Source organism: Camellia sinensis, chromosome 11, assembly GCF_055761805.1.
Source record: "Camellia sinensis isolate YWXY chromosome 11, ASM5576180v1, whole genome shotgun sequence".
NCBI classification, from domain to species: domain Eukaryota; kingdom Viridiplantae; phylum Streptophyta; class Magnoliopsida; order Ericales; family Theaceae; genus Camellia; species Camellia sinensis.
Window position 1 is genome coordinate 110,746,292 of NC_138971.1, and position 21,852 is coordinate 110,768,143.

A 21,852-nucleotide genomic window follows, 5' to 3' on the forward strand; every position below is an offset into this window, starting at 1 on the left:
TAAAATATTAGAGGATTTTGAAAGTACTTATATAATTCTTGTTATTTTGAAAGACAAATTAGACAGTAAGAGATCTATCACCAAGTTCCCCTTAAATGAATTAATAGATTTTTCTTACAATTATGGGATACGAAGAATTTTTTTGACCATTAAATAAAGAAGAAAAATAATGTATAAGACTTAATCCAAACAAATCATGAGGAATTTTTTTGACCACTTTTTTTAAGTATGTATCATTGAATCTCCCTCATTAATAAGAGCATTTGACCAATATTGATAACAAAACAGAAAATATCATTTGACAAACCAAAAGGAGCAAATAAAGAACCAAATCCAACCAACACAATGATGGTCCCTCTCTCTCCCCCCCCCCCCCCCCCCCCCCCCAACCCAATATGAATCATAAGGAAAGTTACAATCAACTCGAAATAAAAAATAATAATGATAACAATAATTACAATAAACTCCTTCACAGAGACCTGAAAAACTTGGACAGCCTCTCTGTTACAGACTCTTGCGATTCAACATCATCATCTTCAATATCATCATCATTTTCATAAACCAAATAAATTCCATACTTCTTCAGTTCAAGCCCATTGAAGAGTGGTCTCGGGCTGCGCATTGTCACCTGTATCTTGTCACCGTCTTTCAAAATCCGAACAAATGGATTATAGTCATGAAATCGACACAAGTAGAGGTGATCCTCATCTGTATCAGGAATTCCCCTCAAGTCAAGTACTGTTGAATGTATTGGTTTATCATTATATGCTGGCTCATTGGGTCTGAAGATCTTCACTTGAATATCCACTAATCCTGGAACTTTATCTCTGAAATCATCCTGTTGCTGCTGGTCAAGAGAGACAACAACAGCTACAATCACACCCTTTAGATCACGGTTTTTCTGAGTTGAGAATCTGGGTATTTCCGGGACAAACCAATCTGGAATTTGGTTCCCTGGAATGCCCAAAAAGCGTATATGCCTTAAAGAAACCTGCATTGCAAGAAATATTCCATAAAAAATACTGGCTTTCATTTTGCTGTTTTCATTTTGTATGTTTCATTTTTCGAGTTTTCGATAACTAAATCTTTAAGAATTCAAAAACATTTTTTTTCAGGATTATAGAAAACAACTTATAATTTTTTATTTTTTTATTTTTTATTTTATATAAAACTTGAGTTATTGTAATTTTTCTTCTTTTCTTTTTTTCAAAATTAGTTCTCGAAAAATGTTTGCCTGTGTTTTTTTTGTTTTCAAAAAAGAAAGCTTATGCGTGTGCATGCGGGAGAGAGAGAGAGAGAGACCTTAGTAAGCCCTTTCTTTACTGCTGTAGAGCATGCATTGCAACCAATGATATAAAACCTTCTCAATGACTTCAGGGATTCAAGGCCAGGAATATCCATCACCTTCTTGCAATTTGTGAGATCCAGGTCCTGCAAACTCTCCAATTTCGACAGGTCGGGTACACTTTCCAATGCAGTACAGTTTGCAACAGTCAAATAAACCAAACTTAAGGGAAGTGTAGGGAGAAACTTGAGCTGTTTACAATGATTCAAAGTCAATTTTTTTAGAAGGGAAACACCTCTCAGGCTAGATGGGAGGCTGCAAAAATTGTTGTGACTAAGATTCAAATTTTGCAGTGAAGTTAAATTCTCAAAATCATCAGGAATTTTGCCAGATAACTTCCAAGCAGACAAGTCCAAGTCTTCCAACAACGAGAGATTTGAAAATGATGTTGGAAGAACAACGGGCTTGAGATTATCTTGTGCAGCTAAGTCGTCGGCCTCAGAAATTCCTCCAATGTTCTGGGGCTGTTTGGGATGTGAACCTTTTGCCATATTCAATATTCTTAAGCTTGAAAGCATCCCAAATTCTTCAGGTAATTCTGCCACAACGGTTCCTTTCATCAGGCAGTAACGCAGACTTGTCACTCTTCCAATGGAAGATGGTAGTCTTCGAAGATACTTGCAATTATTCAATTTCAGTATATCAAGTCTTTCCAACATTCCTATGGATTGTGGTAACTCTATTATGATAGTACCATCAAGAGACAAAGTAGTGAGATTCAACAAGTTCCCAATTGAGTTTGGTAAAGATCTCAGCTTCTCACAGTTTCCCAACTCAAGCTTCTCAAGAGCATTCAAGGCGCCAATCTGATCGGGTAATTCTGTGATTGGTGTACCTACCAACCACAACAATTTCAAAGATGCTAATTCTCCAATAGAATCTGGTAATTTACACAAACATCGACAACGTTCAACTGAAAACACCTTTAGATGGGATAATGAACCAACAGAAGCTGGAAGTTCCTTAATTGAAGTATTGTTAAGAAACAATTCAATTAAAGATTGGAGTTTGCCAATAGAATCCGGTATTGAAGTCACTAAACCACATCCCCTCAAACTTAATTTCTCAAGCTCTGTCAAATTTCCGACAGAATCAGGCACTTCCTCCAAAGCAGAAGAACCATCGAGGTAAAGCTCTAAGAGTGAACTCAATTTCCCTATAGTAGGAGGCAGTCGTTTCAATGACTTGCAATTTTTTAAGCTGAACCTTTCAAGTTTCTTCAGGTGGAATATAGAATCAGGTAGATTCACTATTGCTGTGCGATCAATGTCAAGCTCTCTTACAGATTTCAAGCCACTAAGGTTTTCTGGTAATGCTTTCAGTTTGGAGCAACCATGGAGGATAAAGTTCTCAAGATTTTTCAGTCCAGAGACATCACTTGGAAATTCCTCAAGGCTCGAACAACCTTTCATGTTCAAGTGAGTTAATGTACTCATGTCACCAATTGATTCATGGATCTTAACTAGTCTTGTGCATCGCTCAAGAATTAGTTTTTCCAAGGGAAGCATGGATAAATCAGGGATATGTGTAAGATAGTAGCAATCACTGAGATTCATAACAAGCAGCTTCTTGGCCATCTGTCCAAACAGAAAGTGTTTCTTAATATTATACAACCTACATGCAAGTGCCACACAAAATAGAGGACTAAATAGGAAGTAGTAATCGTTGCAGCATTCTTTAGAGAGAGCAAATTTTGGATTGAATTAAGGTTTGGGAATGCTTCAGTAAAGACACCACTAAATAGTAATCTGTAGCACAAACAATGTGTAAAAAAGTTTCAGTTCTCAGATCATCATCTAAATTCAGCCAACTTAAAAGGATTAGGTGGCGAATCGTGATGCATACCAATTACATATTGAAATTAATGGAACATAACATAATCGCAGAGTCACATACTATATAGGAATAATGTCTAAGACCATCTATAACCCTTACTCAGATATTCCATCAAATTTAAATTTGATGAAAAACGCCTACTTTTAGGGCTCCAACCGTGTTATCAAACTCATTTCAAATGAAGGCAAAACCAAAACTTTTATCAAATCAAGGGAGTATTTAACCTTTCATCAAAATTTCGTAGGTGACCGTTGGTGGACGACCGGCTGGACCACCGGATTTGGGAAGATTTGGTGAAAATTTACTCTAGGCTGGATGATCGGCCGGATTTGATTAAACGATTAGAGAGCATCATATCAGACCAAACTTTTACTCAAATTCGATGAAAATTTTGAGTAATCATTGGAGATACTCTAATAATAATATAAAATTTAAAATGCATTTTGACGGTTGATTTTACGTACACAAAGGGTAAATTACACTAACCTCCATTGAGTAATGATATAGTTACACTTGGCCCCATAGTTTTGATATAAATTTTATTGTCCTCCCTTACTATTAAATTTGCATTACACTTTCACCCACTGCTGTCAACCAGCTAAATGGAAGAGTCATTTTTGTATTACAATACCTATTTTGCCCTTAGTTAATTGAGTATACCCCAAAAAACCATCTATTAAGGGTGAAAAGATGAAATTACCCTCTCATATCAAAGCATTTGATACAAACACCACACCTGATCTCCCACCTCTCTCCTTTTCATCCGGTTCACCAAATCCCCACCGACACCATTCCCAGCAGCCTCCTTACCCCAATGTCCTCTATCTCCATCCCTCTTCATTCTTACCTCTTTGTTATATTCCCTCCACTACAACCCATCACCCTCATTGCCTCCACACTCAATCCCCACCATTGGCTCCACAACAACCCCCACCCCAATCTGGTGTTAGTCATTTGTGGTGCAAAGTGCACCATTAACTCTGTTAACAACATGATTAAAATGATTTTGATATCCCTTATACTTACTGACTGACCACCTGCCAGTGCCACCTTCTCTTTTTTTTCCGAAGATTCTCCACTAGCCACTGGCACTACAAATATTATCTTCATCAATGCCTCCAACGACCCAAACACAACTTTCCACCGTCATTTTAAACCAGCCATCTTCCACAAATTGAAAATCAACGCCTCAAATTTTCCCTCTATTTTGGCTGATTAAAAAAAGAAACAAAGCCATGATTGTGCTGCGAACTATTCTCTCTATTTATTAAACACACATACACATACATATACATAGTGCATCAAGAAATGTTAGAATTGAATAATCAATATCAAAGCCAATATATGGTAATAGTGTTGGCAATCAATATGTTGTTGGAAGAACAAACTCAATTTGAGTTTGGTGAAAGAGAATTCCAGAGAAAATGAGAACAAGCAAGAGGCTGCTGGAAAGTTCCAGAGAGAAGAAGAGGAAGCCAAAATGAAGAAGAAGAAGGAAGCTTCAAGGAAGCTCCATTGATAAAACTTAAGGAAGAAGACACGCTGTAATACACACGGTTTACACACGTTTGTGAAATCTATAAAAAGATAGGTTGTGTGGTTGTTTTAGAGGGAGTGGGAGAAAATGTAATCTCTAGGGAAAAACATAACATCTCCAGATAATGAGAATTCTAAAAGAGCAGAGAGTTTGACGGTTTACAGAGAGATAGCTCTGTTTTGTATACTAATTTGTTTGTAATTGAATAAAAGAAGTGTTTATTTAATTTTATTTCCTCTTTTTGTATATCTACACAACCGGTATACACCTCTCTCTCACTTTCAACAGTAGTATTAGAGCTAGAAGAGCCAGTTTGGGCCAAAAAATAAAATAAAAAATAGAGGCGAACAGAGGTGTTTTCAAAATTTGCCCAAATTTCAAAGTGGTTGAAATCCAAATTTGATCACACCAGGTTGAAACTCGCGACAAGATGAGCACAGAGAAAAAAAACAGCATAAAAAATCGAGTCGAGAGAAGCCCGCACGCGCTTCACGTGCCTTATTCGCAGCACGCGCCACACGCGCGAACCAGAGGAAGAAGACGACTGAGACAAAGTGAACAAGAGTCAAGTTAAATTATATAACTTGAGAAACATAAACCAAAGGAGCTGTTTGGCAAAGTGGTTAAATCTTACTCCTCAACCACAATGGCGAGGGTTCGAATCCCCCAACCCACAAGTTCTATTAATTTTTTTGACAAACCATTGAAGCCAAGCAGAGTCGCAAAGGCGCCGCGAGCCGCTAACGTTAGTTGACGTCATTGTATAGAATTCCAGAGGGAATTATTCCGTGTGATAGGGTTGAGGTGCAATCGGTGATCCAAACCAGCCAATCTATTTTGGCTACCAATCACAACAATCCAATAGTCATTTCCAACTATTTGGAGCATTCTGGACACATCCGTGCAGTCAGATTGTGTAAATTTTATACCAAAAATTTGCATATTTTATTTGAAGAGATGAAGTAAGAAAAATATTCTTCGAAGTGGGAGTCGAAGAATATAACAAAGAAGATATCACAGAAAGGTGATACAAGACGTCCCAAATATCGTGGACGAGACAAGCAACAGGTGGTTGCTTTATAACGTCGGAGAGATATAAGTCAACAGATGGTTGATAGAAATGAACAACATGTGGTTGTTCCGCAAGATAAATACCAGATGGTTGTTTTCAGCAACAAAAGACAACAATTGATTGTTCCGCACAATAGAGAACAACATGTGATTATTTCACAAACAACAAACAACAGGTGGTTGTTCCAAGAGACATACGTCAATAGGTAGTTAACAATATCGAACAACAGGAAGTTGTTTCAAGAGAGATAGAAGTCAATAGAAGATTGACAACAAGACCAGATAAGAGGTCATCCACGAGCAGATATGAGGCATCGTGTAGAGAATCAAACAAATTGAGTTTGAGGGGGGATGTTGGAAGAACAAACTCAATTAAAGTTTGGTGAAGGAGAATTCCAGAGAAGAGGAGAACATGCAAGAGGCTGCTAGAAAGTTGTAGAGAGAAGAAGATGAAGCCAAAATGAAGAAGGAGAAGGAAGCTTCAAGGAAGCTCCATTGATAAAACTTAAGGAGGAAGACACACTGTAGCACACATAGTTTACACCCGCTTGTGAAATCTATAAATAGATAGGTTGTGTGGTAGTTTTAGAGAGAATGGGAGGAAATGTAATCTCCAGGGAAAAACATAACATCTCCAGATAAGGAGAATTCTAAGAGAGCAGAGAGTTTGAGAATTTACAGAGAGATAGCTCTGTTTTGTATAATTTGTTTGTAATTGAATAAAATGAGTGTTTATTCAATCTTATTTCCTCTTTTTGTATATCTACATAACCGGTATACATCCATCTCCCACTTTCGACATATGTGTGTATTGATTTTATTTTGGGCATTAAAAAGTTCATGAAGGTTGACCTGATTTAGAGGGCGGTGGCTATGAGACGAATCAGAGGGATTGACTGGGTAGTGGGTTGCCATGGAAGGTGGGAGGGGGTTCAAGGATGGCGTGGGAAGGGGAGGGTCTGGCAGGGTGGGGGCGCGGGTGGTGAAGTGATTGTGTAGTGGGTGGTGGGTCAAGGCGGAAGTTGAGGGTTCGAGCCCGTCAGTTCAGATGGATCCAATAAATAGAATAGTGACTTTTTGGCTTTTTGACTTTTTTAGAGTACCCCTAACAAGGCCTTACTCTCAACTTACGTGCATGGCTCTCAAAAATTGTTGTCTTAGATAAAAAAGCTAACAGTGCATTTTAGTCTACAAACAACACGGGAATTATGCGATTTTTCCAAATGATAAGGAGTAATCCACAATGAGCCAAACCACAAGGGATTGAAGTGAAATTTGCCATTAAGGGCAAACAAGTAATTTGATTGTTAAAGTTCGCTTTTAATATATTAGTTTGTGCAAGTGAATGTAATTATGTCATAACTATGAGTTTTATTATATTATACTCATTACTTAAGGGAGGTGAGTGTAATTTACCGTTAAACAAATTAGTGGAATGGGATTAGACTGGACTGGACCTACAACGAAATAATTAAGATATTTAGGGTATATTATTTTAGTAATTTCTTTATGCATGAGTTGAAGCATAAGTGCCACCAAAAATCATTTGGAAATGAAATCTATTTACTTAGTTTTTACTGATATCCATAGGCAAGTTTCCCATGAAGTTTTGGACCTGATATGTTCTGTAAGAATCAAGTCAAGCTCTCAAATTGGCTATTGATAACACTCACCTTGTTCTTGTGCCACTGCCACCACTTGTGATTCCAAATTTGCACCATCTTGCTTTCTGAGAGATCAAGGACAGTAAGTTCCAGACGAAAAAACCTAGCAGGAAGAGTTTTTAAGGGGCATCCTTTCCATTGCAGCCACTTCAATTCAGTACAAAAAAGATTGAAACTTCCATCCAAATTTGCATGATTAATTTGAAGAAGCCTCAAGTTAACCATAGGTTCAAATGCTTTAGTGCTAAGTGTCACATTATTCTCATTTTCCACACAATCACCAAAACATTTCTTGTTAATTTCCTTCAAGTATGCAGTTGCAGAAGCCAAACCAGGCCATCTTTGAAAGTTCATACAATAGATATTTTTTGAGCTTAAATCACGATTCTTCTCAAAGTTGAGCGTGATGCCTTCAATGCTTTTTGTTCCCTAACATTAATCAAACGAGATTAATTGACTTATGAATAAAAATGTTAAAGAATAGACCAGCATAATAAAATTGCTTACATAACAAAAAGATGTTCTTAACTATAGCAAAAAAAAAAATGATGCATGCGACTGCAACTGGTAGCCTCTTTTCACCAAAAGTTTAAATTCACCAAGGATCAACAATACAAAATATTTTTGTAGATGATGCTTAATGCAAATATAATGCAAAGCTATAAGCTTCTTTTGTAGTTTGCAAAGTAGCACTCACCACCTTATTGTGTTAAATTTACAAAATACTCTCACTATATTACATGGACTCAAGTATGAGTATCAGGTGGAGGTGCGTCACCAAATGTCAGAAATTCCTAAGCCTATATCTTAAGATATTGGGATATGGCTCCACAAGTTGGGTATGAGTACAAGGACACGTCTTAAACATTTATATGTATATTGCATATTTTATTATATTCTTAGATAAAATGAAGTAAACTATTTAATAATGTAATTCAAATTAAATGAGATTAAGGCGTCGTTTGAGAAGTAGGTTGGGACTAATTTAGTCCACTAAAAACCAAAATAAGCTAAAAAGCCAATAAGACAAAATATCACATTCAAACCATAATTATTTCACTTTCTCTCACAAAACTACAAAAAAGCCAAAAGTTCTTCCCAAACGGAACTTTTTAAGACAGTCTAAAATAGCTAAAAACCCAGGCTAAAAAAGTTCTTCCCAAATGAAGGCTAAGAAAAAAAAAATATGAATTTTATATCTCCTATTCATGTGAAAATTTTGTTTCTTTACTAACAAATTTGAGTTTCTTCTACTTCAAACATCATATAAAATTAGAAGATCCAATTATCTAAATTGGATACAGGTGTGGACTCATATCCCAAACGAATAGGGACACATGTACACTGAGAAGAGAAGTAGAAGAATCCATGAAACACAACTCTCAAACCAACAATTATTTCCAGAATTTCCAAGAAAAACTAATGTTTACACTCAACATATAATCCTTTCGCAAATCATAAGTAATTCTTGATAATCAACATTCAGCAAAACAACAAATTGAGGAAAAAAGAAAAAAAAAAAAGAAAAAGAAGAAAAAGAGTATTTGGAATATATAACCCATTTTTCTTATTACTTTCTCCCTCCTAGAATAAACTTCAATGATTTCTAAAAGTGAATTTATCAAATAAAAGGGTATCATGCCAGAGAGGGGTTGATGCGTACACGTTAACTATACCATCAAAACCTTCAAATAGAATAAGAATTTAATAAAAGAAGAATGGGATATCATGTTAGAACCTATACCTTCTTATCCTTCAATACAGACATTATGTTGTCACGATCCCAGAGTCTACTACATTTACCAGGATCTCCATGGCTTTCACGTAGAACAATTTGTCTTCCCATGTCTCTAAGTTGATCATGCATCCACAAAATATTGTCACCTATGATCTTAATGAGAGATTTACCTACGAGGTCAGACATTGCTATTTCAGCCTTAAAACCGCAGCCTTTGAAAATGTCAATTGCATCTTCTCTCTTCATTTTCATATTTACGAAGAAACAAGCAATGTCAAGGAATATGTGCTTCACTTCTACATCTAGCTCACTAAAACTGAGCTCTAACACATCTTGAAGTTCACCAGGACGAATTTGTTTCAACTTTTTCAATGCATCTTCCCGTTCTCTTATACTCCTCTTATAAAAGAAAAAAGAACCAAATACTTCTAGAGCCAAAGGTAGTCTTCCTGTAAGCGACACAACTTCCTCAGAGAAACTCATGAGATCTTTGCTAGGTTTCTCTCTCCCAAATGCATGATAACTAAATAGTTCAAGTGACTCTGGAAAAGTCAGCTCTTTTACCTCGTAGAATTCTGTCACAAAGTTCTCATGTAGAACTCCCTTATCTCTTGTGGTGATAATGATTCGACTTCCTTCATAAAACCAATCTCTCCCACCAGCTAGTGCATTTAATTGGTTTACATCATCAACATCATCTAGAACAACCAGCACTGGCTCTTTGTGAACGACCTCCTTGATTGACATGATACCACTCCTTACCTCATTTACTTCTGGGGGAGGACTTGATAAAAGATCACCAAGAAACTTGCTTTGGAGAGATGTTAAACCATTATGCAATTGTGAATTTTCTCTAACATTTGGAATAAAGCTATGTCGTTTGAAGTGAATGACAAGTTTATTGTAAAGAGCCTTGGCAAGGGTGGTCTTGCCTACCCCACCCATTCCATAAAATCCCAACACTCGAACACCATTAGCTTTAACATCTAACATGATCATCAACTTTTGAAGGCGAAGGTCCAGTCCAATTGGATGTTTAGCCACTCCCAAGGGAGTATTACTCAATTTAGTCAAAATATTCTTGAGTAAAGACTGAATTAACAACTTTTCATCCCTGAAAATAATCATGATAATATCAGATTAGCCAAGAGGTTGTACCAATTTGAGAAGGAAAGATTGCCAATAGGGCAAAAACTAGAAATTTTGATTCTCGAGTGATAAAAGTTGTGATTACGATGAGATGTTTCCTATCATGCTATTCCACCCTGAAAGCAATGGTGTAATTAGCATCAGCATAAAGTTTCATGGTTCATGATATTTTACTCAATTCACATATATACAATCTCTAATATTGGAAGTATATATAGTTCAAGGTACTGGAAAACTATCTAGCATGTCTTCCAATCAGAACAACTTGATGATTTTGCAATTAAGGGTCAAACTAACTGTGAGATGTACCATTGCAATCACATGATATACATATATATCCACCTATGGCATTGAATCTTTTTAAGTTCTTCCAAAAACAAAATGAAACTCACAACAAGACTAATAGGGTTTATAGCGAAATAAGGCAAGTTGTTTTCCTGGATTAATAAATCCATGGAAAGTATTTAGATGAGGTTTTGGTTGCCAACTTACCATTCTAAGAAAGCTTTTAACATCATACACTTGTATTATAACAATGCAAGTATAGAGCTTAGTCTTCTAAAATAGGTTAGATCAACCAAATTTGCATATCAAAGAGAAGATAAAGATAACAATGATATAAGCACACCTGATGAGCAGTCATTTTGGAATGGCTGTAAAATAAATAAATACAAAAATAAGCCCCTTCAAACAAATTGCTGATAACAAGTATAAAGGGGGCAAAAGTGAGAAAACTAATTAGTGCTCTATGACTAGGGACTTTGGCCCAGTGATCGGTAGCACAACTATGCATTGCGAGGTCATGGATTCAACTCCTATTGATAGGATGTTGATACCTTTTGGTGGCAAAGTGGCTGCACCTTGGTAGCTTCAATTTGTACCACTTGCCACCCGTTATATACACCGTAAAGAGTGTTCTGTATGCACCACGTGGCATTGCTCCACACCATGTATGGTGTGACATATTACGACAATTTGTAGCCCTTGGATATGGCAGTGGTGAAGAAGGGACCATAAACGGAACCCACTGAGTCACTGACATCATGTGTCTATCTGTAAGCAGTGTGAAGCACCATGTGGCTTGTGCCCCAAAAGCACCGAATAACTATCCCAAAAAACAAGAGCCCACATTGCACAAAATCAGTGTCTAATGACTTTACTTAAGATAATAGAAACAACAATTGATTTTTTAATGGATGCTCAGAATATTAAAGAAAATGACGGTGGGTCTAATATTTAAATGTTTAGAAGCCATTAAAAGAACAGTAAAATACTTATATAGAGTAATAAGAGAGGACAAGCAGTTTACAATCAAACAATTTCCAAGTTGAAACAAACAAAAACTCAACTACTCATTGGGATGCCACAAATATTATATATATATATATGCTACGCCACCACTGTCTATTTTACTTCAAAATGCATCAAATTTCAACTCAACAAACACAATTGGCTGATTAATGCACTTTCAGCTATCGAATCCCTATGCTTTCAAAAACAAATTAGCAGGCATAAACATAACAAACAACCATGTGATACTAAGGCCATCTCTAACACTGCAACAGAATTTTCATCAACTTTAAATTTGAAAAATTAATGAAAACGGTGCTCCAACCATTTCATTATACTGATATCAAATGAAGATACTGATATCAAATGAAGAGAGTGGTATATTTTTCATCAAATTAATAGAACGTTTAATTTTTCATCATATTTCATTGATGACCATTGGTGGACGACCTCGCAGAATTGATGAAAATCATTGAAGTGCATTATTATTATATCAAATTAAATTTTTCAACAAATTTTTTACCCAAATTTAATGAACTGTTGGAGATGCTCTAAAGCCCATTTTATCACATAATTCTCTTCGCTCATGTTTGTTTGGACAAACTGAATTAGGTTCGATTAGCATTTCCATAACTAGTTCTAGGACTACAAATCACTTAAGATTGTATATCATATCCTATATTTGGATTGAGGTAAGATTATAAGAGCATCTCCAACCACACTCTTTATTTTTCACTAGCTAAAGTATAAAAAAATGACACTCTTTATTTTACCTAATTAGTTTAGCTATTGTGTGTTTCAACCATACTCTTTATTTTAGCTAGTCATTCAAACTAATTTAACCAATTTTCAAAACAAAAAATGCCACATATATATATATATATATATATATTACTCTTTTTCATAGAATGCCACATATGCACCTACTCTCTAATATGGTTGCCAATGTGACATTTGCAATAATATTTTTAAAAATAATATTTTTTAATATTAGTTTTAAAAATATTATAAAAAATAATTTTAAGTAATATTTATTTTTTTATTATAAAATTTATAGTATGTGAATACATTTCAACATATGAATTTGGTGGAACCATCTTGAAAGAAATGGAGGGGAAGAATAAAAGAAAACAATAAAGAATTTTTTTAAAAAAATAACAATACAAAGGAAGTTCTTCAATAATTATAATTTATAAAATTAAGAACCGAAAGAACACAAATTAACTAATTAAAAACCTTACAAAGGTCAATGAATAAATAAGAAAAAAAATCATAAATTGCAAAGTTAGGAATAAAATTCAAAATAAATAAACTATTTCTAACACTAATTGTTACAAATCTCCATGTAGATGCCACAAATGCTCAACTAGGTCTGCTTGGAGTTTAGAATGAGTTTGTCTATCTCTTATGCGATGATGATTTTGAATGAAGTCATAAAGTTCGGGTGTACGCTCGTGTGACACTGCTGGAGGGAGAGTTTCATCGATTGCATCATAATTACAGTCTATATTTTGTTCATTTCACTCATCCTCAACTATCATGTTATGCAATATTATACATGCCTTCATAATAACTTTAAGGGTTTCAACTTTCCAAAAACGTGCAGGTCCTCGCACAATTGAGAAACGTGCTTGGAGCACTCCAAATGCTCATTCGACATCCTTCCTTGCTGACTCTTGAGCCTTAGCAAAATGTATTTGCTTATTGCCTCGTGGAGATGGAATTGTTTTAACGAATGTTGACCATTGAGGATATATACCATCAGCGAGATAATATCCCATTGTATAGTCATTTCCATTGATTGAGTAATCAACTTGGGGAGCACGCCCTTCAGTAAGGAGAGAAAATACAGAAGAACGTTCTAACACATTGATGTCGTTATGAGATCCCGGTAATCCAAAAAATGCATGCCATATCCATAGATCATAGGAAGCCACCGCTTCTAAAATAATAGTTGGTTCATGGATATGACCACAATACATACCTTTCCATGCAGTAGGACAATTCTTCCACTTCCAATGCATACAATCAATGCTCCCCAACATTCCAGGAAACCCACGATTTTTTCCCACCTCTAGTAATTTAGCAATGTCATCTTTGTTTGGTGCCCTCAAGTACACATCTGAAAAAATTGCAACCACTGCCTGAACAAACCTTTGTGGACTTTCTATTGCAGTGCTTTCTCCAATCCTCACATAATCATCTACAGAATCAGCCGCTACTCCATAAGCGAGCATCCTCATAGCCGCTGTCATCTTTTGAAGGGAAGACAGACCAAGAACTCCAATAGCATCTTTCTTCTGCACAAAATAAGGATCATATGCTTCCACCATAGATAAAATACGAAGAAAGAGATATCGACTCATCCGAAACCTCCTTCTAAATAAATTGGGCGGATATATAGGCGTTTCAGAGAAGTAATCTTGATAAAGTCTCTTGTGGCCTTGAATTCGATTACGATAAATAACTGTATGACCTTGAATAGAACCACGACGTAATCCCAATTGCCTCTCATTATTTAGCCGCTCTTCTTCTAAAGCAGCTATTGCAAATATCTCCAATTCATTATCAGAATCAGAGTCATCAATAATCATCTTCATTACACTATTGCGAGCCATGGAAATTAAAAGAAGAATGCAGCTGAGTAATAAACAACTGAAAATAAATATTAGGTTGTGTTTTGCTTCTTAAGCTTTGCAAGTTTCTGCCTAACAACTTCAATTTTCTGCAAAGTCAAATTTATAAAACATATCAAACAACTTCCAAAATCAAAACACCAGCAACTTACATAATCTGTATTTAATTGATCAACAAATAGAAATGTCCTGTAAATAAAAATCACTCAAATCCAACATACAATAAGAATTATATTTAGCCATGGAGTACTTCAACAAGCATTCAACGAGAATTCCACTCAGTAATTAAATTACTACTAGTTCAACCATTCAACAATAGGTAGTTCCAAAAAACTTTTAACATATAATAAATAATTCCAACATAAACTGCATAAAAAACATAGTTCTGGCTACAATGGAGAATCAAATCCAACAATAAATAAAGTGAAAAACATAGTTCCAACAACTAAATTTTTTTTGGGTAGTTCCAACAACTAAATCTTTTTTTGTAGAATTTCCATTTGGCGGCGATGAAGGTATTCTGCTTGCAATGAAGGCAGACCACTTGTATCTATTGACATTATTCGCTCTTCCTCCTTCAATTGTTCCATTCGTATCTTCTCTTTCTCATTATCAACCTTTTCTTGTTCCGTTTGCGTCCTCTTTTTCTCATTATCAATCTTTTCTTGCTCTTGAAGATACGACCTTTCATACATCTCTATTTTCTTGTCATTCATTTTCTTTCTATCTTCCTTTAAATCCTCTAATAATATTAAAATATGTGACCCTCCTTCATTTCCACGATCTTTATTCTTTCTTTTATTCAAACGTTCCTTTTCAGCTTTCCTACCCGGTGGTCTTTCCAAGTCTACATTGTCATTATGTGAAACATCATTGTCCTCTAAATTGATTGAATCCGGTGCACTAGGAGAGCAAACGCCGGGAGTTGCCACTTTTTTTGGTTTTTGTTTCTTCATGCTATATTCCTCTCGCCATTTTGGTTGATCTCTTAACTCATGCCAACAATGTTCAAATGGAAATGACGATTTGTAAAACTCTTTGTATAATTTCTTCGCATCAAGAATCTGAATAATAGATAAAAGAACACTAATTATCATGAGATTAGACAATTCCAATGATAATAAGTATAAAAAACTCAATGGCATTAATACCTTATCTTTGTCAGTCTTTCCACTTTGATTCAACCTTTGGATTTGGGCGAAGCACCCACTGAACTTATTCGTGGCAAGTTGAATTGCTGACCAACGGTTCATTAAAGAAGTTTGACTACGATTAGATGAAAAAGTTTTGTACTGGTGGAAATACTCCCACACTCTTAGCCAATAAGCCTTTGATTTTTGTTCATTCCCTTGCACTGGATCTAAGCTAATGTTAAGCCACGCCGATATGAGCATACTGTCTTCTTCTGTAGTGAAGTTGCCACCTCGTTGTGGTTTCTTGGTGGTTTCTATTTGAGGAGAGATTGGGGAAGACTGATCCCCTTGGTCAAGAGGTTCATCCATAAATTCATAATCAGTCCCATCATTCATCAAGTTGGTGAAATATGCATCATTTTGTTGCTGACTCATCTATACACAAGGTAAACAAAATTATGGCAACATATATTGGGTTGGAGAAATAACTAAGATTCCCAATTGGAAGCAAATTAATTAATAAATAGAGATCATTTTAAATGCTTGTTTGTTTTTAATAGAGTTTACATAAGAATATGATATGAATGATGTAAAAAGAAATTTAATAATAATAAGACATCTTTGTATATAAGCTTCGTTTGGGAAGCCAATAATGTTTTTATTTGTCCACTTGGCTGCTAAGAGCTAAATAAAGTTTCAGTTTTTTGGACTCTCTACAGTGTTTTTTGGACTCTCTACAGTGTTTGTTCACAGCAATTCCTGAATCTCTCAAATACAGAATAGAGTGGAAAAGACCTGTTAAAAATTATTTCATTGTAAACAAGTCATAGAGAGCTTCACAACAACCAAAAAATCCATCAAGTCAGGGATCAATGCACCCTCAGGTATTGGATCCGAGCTATAAAATTTTGACCCAAGGTCTCCATAGCCCAGCGAGACGAATAACTCACTTTCATCAGAAAATAAATAAATAAATAAATATAAATAAAAAATAAAAAAATATCTCAAACGGGCTTCATAGGGGTTGTTGGTTGAACATGATCAATTGTCAATAATTGGTTGTATTGGTTGGTAACCTTTGCTAGATGGCCTTAACTGAAAATTCTCATGCATGGAATTATTTGACTTCATGCAGGATGAAGGATTGGATGTTATAGCAGAAGGATTGGATACATTGAAAAACATGGCTCATGACATAAATGAGGTTTGCTTACTTTTGAAAATAGACACAAGTATTTCTTTTCCTTACCCTTGTTTCTAACTTTTAGTTTTGTATTCCTAATGTCAAGGAATTGGATATGCAAGTGCTGTTGATGGATGAAATAGATGACAAGGTAAGTTCTCTGTCTTTTTACTGGCTTAGATTCTTTCAATCTGTCTGGGAATATGGCATTGGTCGATTGAAAAGAGCAATGCAATGAGCACTGAAGAAACAGTACAGTGTCCCAAAAGTGTACTGACCTCTCACAGTCACAGGTCTATGGGAGGTCTGTACACTTCGGTACTGTTTCTTCTGTGCACCTAGACTGTCCCAAGAGAAAAAGTGCAGCGATACCCATTCAGAACAGCAACTTTCTGTGTAGATGATTGGCATCATGATAATGATTGAAGCCGCTGTTGGTACTCTTAAAGGGCTAGGAGCTATATACTCGAATGAAAGTTCTTTTATGACACTCTTGTCTTGTAGTTCTAATCATTGTTAGGCATGGTGGTTAATTAATTTGTCAAAATTGAAACCTTCAATTGATGTTTGACACTAAATCGAGTATTGTTGAGTCTAGGTTGACAGGGCAGCCTCTGACCTTAAAAGTACCAATGTGCGACTCAAGGACACGGTGACAAAGGTATGTGTGTTATGTAGAAAATTAGAACATAGTGGTCTGTCTTTGTCACTTCCTAATTGCTTTTACATATGTGGATTTTGATGCTTCATATGTGGTCTGTCTCTGTAAAAAAAAAAACACTTTCTATGAACTTTGCTGCTTCATGTATTGTATTACTCATCGAAGATGCACTACCCAAGTCCACTATCAATGGATACTTTGAAATCTGTTCCTCTCTGTTATTTTAATCATTTCACCTCTTGACACCTCATCGACCTGAAGAATGAAAACTTTCTGCTCGATCTTTATATGATCTCATCGCTTCTCTAACTCGAATGACCAGATTAATTAAAATGAAGGAAAATAAATTACCAAAAGCTAACTAAAACAATTAAGTAATGACATAAAAGCAGGAAAATACTATGATACAACAAGAACAGATGAAGAACGATCAAAGAAATGAAAGATGGTAGGTTATGAATAGGCCACATAAGAGAAGATAAAGCAACAAAATCCAAATTGGATAGGATCTCAGCCTAGAAGAAGAAGAAAGCACCTTTACTGAAATCTGATGCAAAATGAAGAGACCACAGAAAATGAAAATAACTTTGAAGTTAGGAAGCAAAAGAATGATGGAAACGGAGAAGATAAAGATACAACAGAAAATGCAAACTGCACAACAGAAAGAGAAGAAAGTCATAATAGAAAAAAGGAAAGAGAATCACAGTATTACAGAGTGATTTTCAAAGCAGCAGATCCTCATACCAATTCCATTGTCAATTACATCAAGAGAAAGAGAGTGCACTCCTTTCCCCAGTGCCCACTCCTACTAGGAGTCCAGATGCATTGGATCATAGCACTATAGCCACGCCTATTTGGATAACATAAGAGTTAGGAGCACAACATCCTCCTCATCCGGATCAATCCCTCACTGCAGGTCTTATAGGACGGTAAATCAATAAAGTAAGATGATCAGTATCCAAAGAACTGAGCAGTTTTTCCCCGAGCAAAATATTAGCCATTACTAAAAATTTACAACCCATTTGCAACGAGATTCCCAAAAATTGATGTAGTGCATTCTAGTTTTCTGTTTCCATAATACCCTGCATGGAGCAACTAGTAATTCTCAATTAACGTACAAATCACCAGAATGGTATTCCCTTCCTATTCACAATTCCATATGAACAAAATGGGGCCTAAGTTCTTCATTGCCAATAATCACCATAACCAGGCAGAAAGCTGCATCACATACATTGTTCATGAAGAACCTATGCTTGCATTAATCCTAACCCTAACTGCTAATTCGTGTAGCTGTGCAAAAGCTTCACATAAACATCCATTTTCATTTTCTTGAGCATGATTTGAATTCCATACATTCAAATGCCTGAGAACTTCCAATTATATCAATCTTTATCTTCACCATTCAACTTCAAGTATATCAAAATTAGAAAGTCCTTTAAATATGTATTCACTTATACATTGATTTTTACAGTTTAATCAACGAAATTCTGTTCTTAAAGGTTTATTGCAATCCAAAATTGGCAATGTAACATGTAACAAAATTTTTCCACTAATTTCTTATCTTACATAGGATTTGCAGTAAGCTCCAATAGACTCAAGGTCAGCAAAGGCTGGTTCTAGCATGGAGGGAGGATTCCTGATGTAGAGTGTGGAAGGGAAAAGAGGGACTAATTTAGAATTTCACATAGAGCACAATATAGTTTGACTTGTTTAGGATCAATTTGGGTCATACTTATAATTTTTGAGTTACAATGTTGTTGGACTAATTTGTCTATGTTTTACTAAGTTTTAGACATGGACCATGGGTTGTATCAAGTTTCTAGCTATGTTTTCGGATCTCATATATGGTTCTCTAGTTTGCAGATATATATATGTTGAGTGTCTTAGTTGTTTAATTTTGAAGTCAAAATTCAAGTAGAATTAGTACTTTTTGTGTTATGTGAAGCTTTTAAAAGAATAATCGAATTTATGTAGAAGAGTTTTTGGAAACTTGCCCAAGTGTTGCCTATAATTAGAGTTGTGGTGAGTTTTGGGTAGGAAAAGATTGTATGGTTAGAGTTTTAACAGGTAGAAGACAGAATTTATGATTTGGCAAGGAAGAAGGCTGGATTTTGGCTTGATTTTTGAAATGGCAGATTATGGGATTTCTGAAATATTAGTTGCAAGAATTCTTTGAACAACCAGAGTTTTGATTTAGGTGCTAATTCAAAGGTACAAAGGTAGGGGAAGGGTAAGGTTGACTGGGTATAAGTAGACAGTCTCAATGGTCAAATAACTGGTTCTTTGAAGCCATCCCACTTTTAGAACTAGCTTTTTGGAATTTTATTTTGGTTGGCCCATGCCCATGTGAATAAATTCCAATTTCGAGTTCTCCATTTGAATCGCCCTACAAAGATATTGGGGAATTTTGTAAATTTGTATACAGATCAAAGAATAATCGAATTTAAAAAAATTGGGGAAATTTGTAACTAATCTTACAAAGATCAAAGAATAATCGAATTTCGATTGAAGTAATAATTTTCTGCTTAGTAATTTACAAGGTCATAAAATCAGATAGGAGAAGAAGATTGTATCTCCATGGTAGCTGTTCTTCCTATATATCCTAGGCAATATCAAATAAAATGCCAGAATGTGAGTAAACCCATTATAATATTCTTAGAATATGTAGAATTAAGATCCATCTTGTAAAATCATTGGCAACACAAAAACTCAAAACACAAAAATAGAACAGTGAAGTATCAAGGTATGGTTGAACTCACAGATCAGACAGACAATACACACATAAATTGTATACAGATTCGTAAAACCAAGAACATGGGAGAGACCCAGATTACAGAGGAACAAGGAAAGTTTGTCCTATACATATATATATATATATATATATATAGAGAGAGAGAGAGAGAGAGAAAGAGGGTTTATGAGTTACATAGAAGGGGAAGACAGAGAGATAAAAGGATCCATACCTTGAGGAAGAGGTCGATGGAGGGAGTTGCAGACAACGTTGAAGGAGAAGATCGTTTTCGCGCTGAAGGAGCAGATCGATTTCGCGGGAGAGACGTGTTTGGAGATCGATTTCGCACTGACGAAGCATATTGATTTCGCGGGAGAGACGTGAGCAGATCAATTTCGCGGGAGAGAAGAGTTTGGAGAGCCTTCAATCACTCTCCAATTGAAGCCAGCGGAGAAGCCGCGAGGGAAAATAGGAAGCCATTTAGCCAGCCCATTGGAGTGAGAATATTAGGGTCATCCGAGCTAAAATAGCTAACAGTCTCATTTTACCTCTTCCCTTGGAGTTGCTCTAAGGAAGGATTAATAGTTTAAACTTTATCGTACTCTTCCAATCTAGATTGAATAATTTATCATATGTAGAATATCATATTCGGATTGTTAGTCCGTACTTTAATTGTTTAATCAAATATCAAATTTAATAATTTTAGGTCATGTTTGTTTGAGCGGACTGGATTAGCATTCCCATGGCTAATAGTCTTAAGACTATAAATCTGTTACATTATGTATCCTATCTTAAGTACTAGTCAAGTTTAAAATAACTAATCCATACTTTAATTGTTTAACCAAAGATCGGATTAATAATTTTATTGGACTATTAGTCCAATCCCAAACTCATGTCCACCCAAATAAACATGGCCTTATTCGACTATTAGTCCAATACCGAACTCATGTCCACCCAAGCCGCCTTTACGTTTCTGCACAGTTTTTTATAAAAAAATAACAAAAATCTAACTAAAATAATTAATTCCGAAACGGGCTAATACCTCGAGACTTTGGTGTCCCAACCTTTAAGTCCACCGGCTTTTTCCATAGCTTTTCGCCATCTGAGAACCCTTTCGACTCCGAATTTTTTTTCTAGTTCGAGAAGATCCTTTTCAAAAGGACCGGTTTGACGCCGAACATGGGAGGGATCGACTTCGTAAAACACTGGGAGTAACAACTTCCGACACTCTATGATCTTAGCAAGCTCTTCGAGGCACCACCAGGAATTGGCGTACTTCTCTGAGATTACGGCGATTGCAGCGGCCGAGTCTTCGATCGCCGTCACGAGGCTCGGAGAGATTTCATGGCCGCGAAGAAGACCGTCCTCGTTGAAGAAGGTTCGAACGCCGTTCTGTACGAGTTTGGTGTAGAGTCGGCCAGTGAACTTTTGACCCGTGTCCTCTCCTCTGAAACTCAGGAACACGTCCCACCTGAACCGAAACGACGGCGTCGTCGTCGACCACTCGCTATCACCATCTTCGGCCATGGAGATGTACGAAGAAAACGATTCAAGGATGTAGAGAATGGCTTCGCATTTCAGCGAAAACTGATTCGATGCTTTCAAAAAATGAAAGCAAGTTAGTGTCATTACATGGTGGAACATGGAGAGCCCTGGTTCTGAAGAAAAGAATAGATAGGTCTGTAAGAAAAGAATAGGATTACTTGGTGCTGAAATGTGCACTTCGAGAAGTTGGTGGGGTTGGCCACCGCCACGTGTATTCTAAGGGTGTTATGGGTGCGCGCGGCCGGTTGTGACAGTAAATCTCTAATTCATTATCGGTCCATTAAGTTATTAGATTAAAAAAAATTAATCTGTATCTGTCAGTTAATTGGATAG

The 21,852-nt window shown here is 36.0% G+C and overlaps 1 protein-coding gene across 1 annotated transcript; it reads right to left on the reverse strand.

The window, feature by feature from the left end:
- Positions 1–273: 273 nt before the first annotated feature.
- LOC114272874 (uncharacterized) lies at positions 274–21,614 on the reverse strand. The gene is made up of 5 exons (XM_028214578.2): positions 21,017–21,614; positions 9,198–10,305; positions 7,463–7,882; positions 1,303–2,922; positions 274–991 (listed from the first exon to the last, which is right to left on the reverse strand). The coding sequence occupies exons 1-5, from the start codon at positions 21,601–21,603 to the stop codon at positions 470–472; spliced, it is 4,257 nt and encodes a 1,418-aa protein (XP_028070379.2). The 5' UTR covers positions 21,604–21,614; the 3' UTR covers positions 274–469.
- Positions 21,615–21,852: the final 238 nt, after the last annotated feature.

Excerpts from the sequence above, each read along its gene's own strand:
- LOC114272874 (XM_028214578.2), bottom strand. The coding sequence starts at position 21,603 with ATGACACTAACTTGCTTTCATTTTTTGAAAGCATCGAATCAGTTTTCG. Across the intron at positions 7,883-9,197 it reads CTGTATTGAAGGATAAGAAG|GGAACAAAAAGCATTGAAGG; the intron begins GTATAGGTTCTA and ends GATTAATGTTAG. Across the intron at positions 992-1,302 it reads TAAAGAAAGGGCTTACTAAG|GTTTCTTTAAGGCATATACG; the intron begins GTCTCTCTCTCT and ends CTTGCAATGCAG.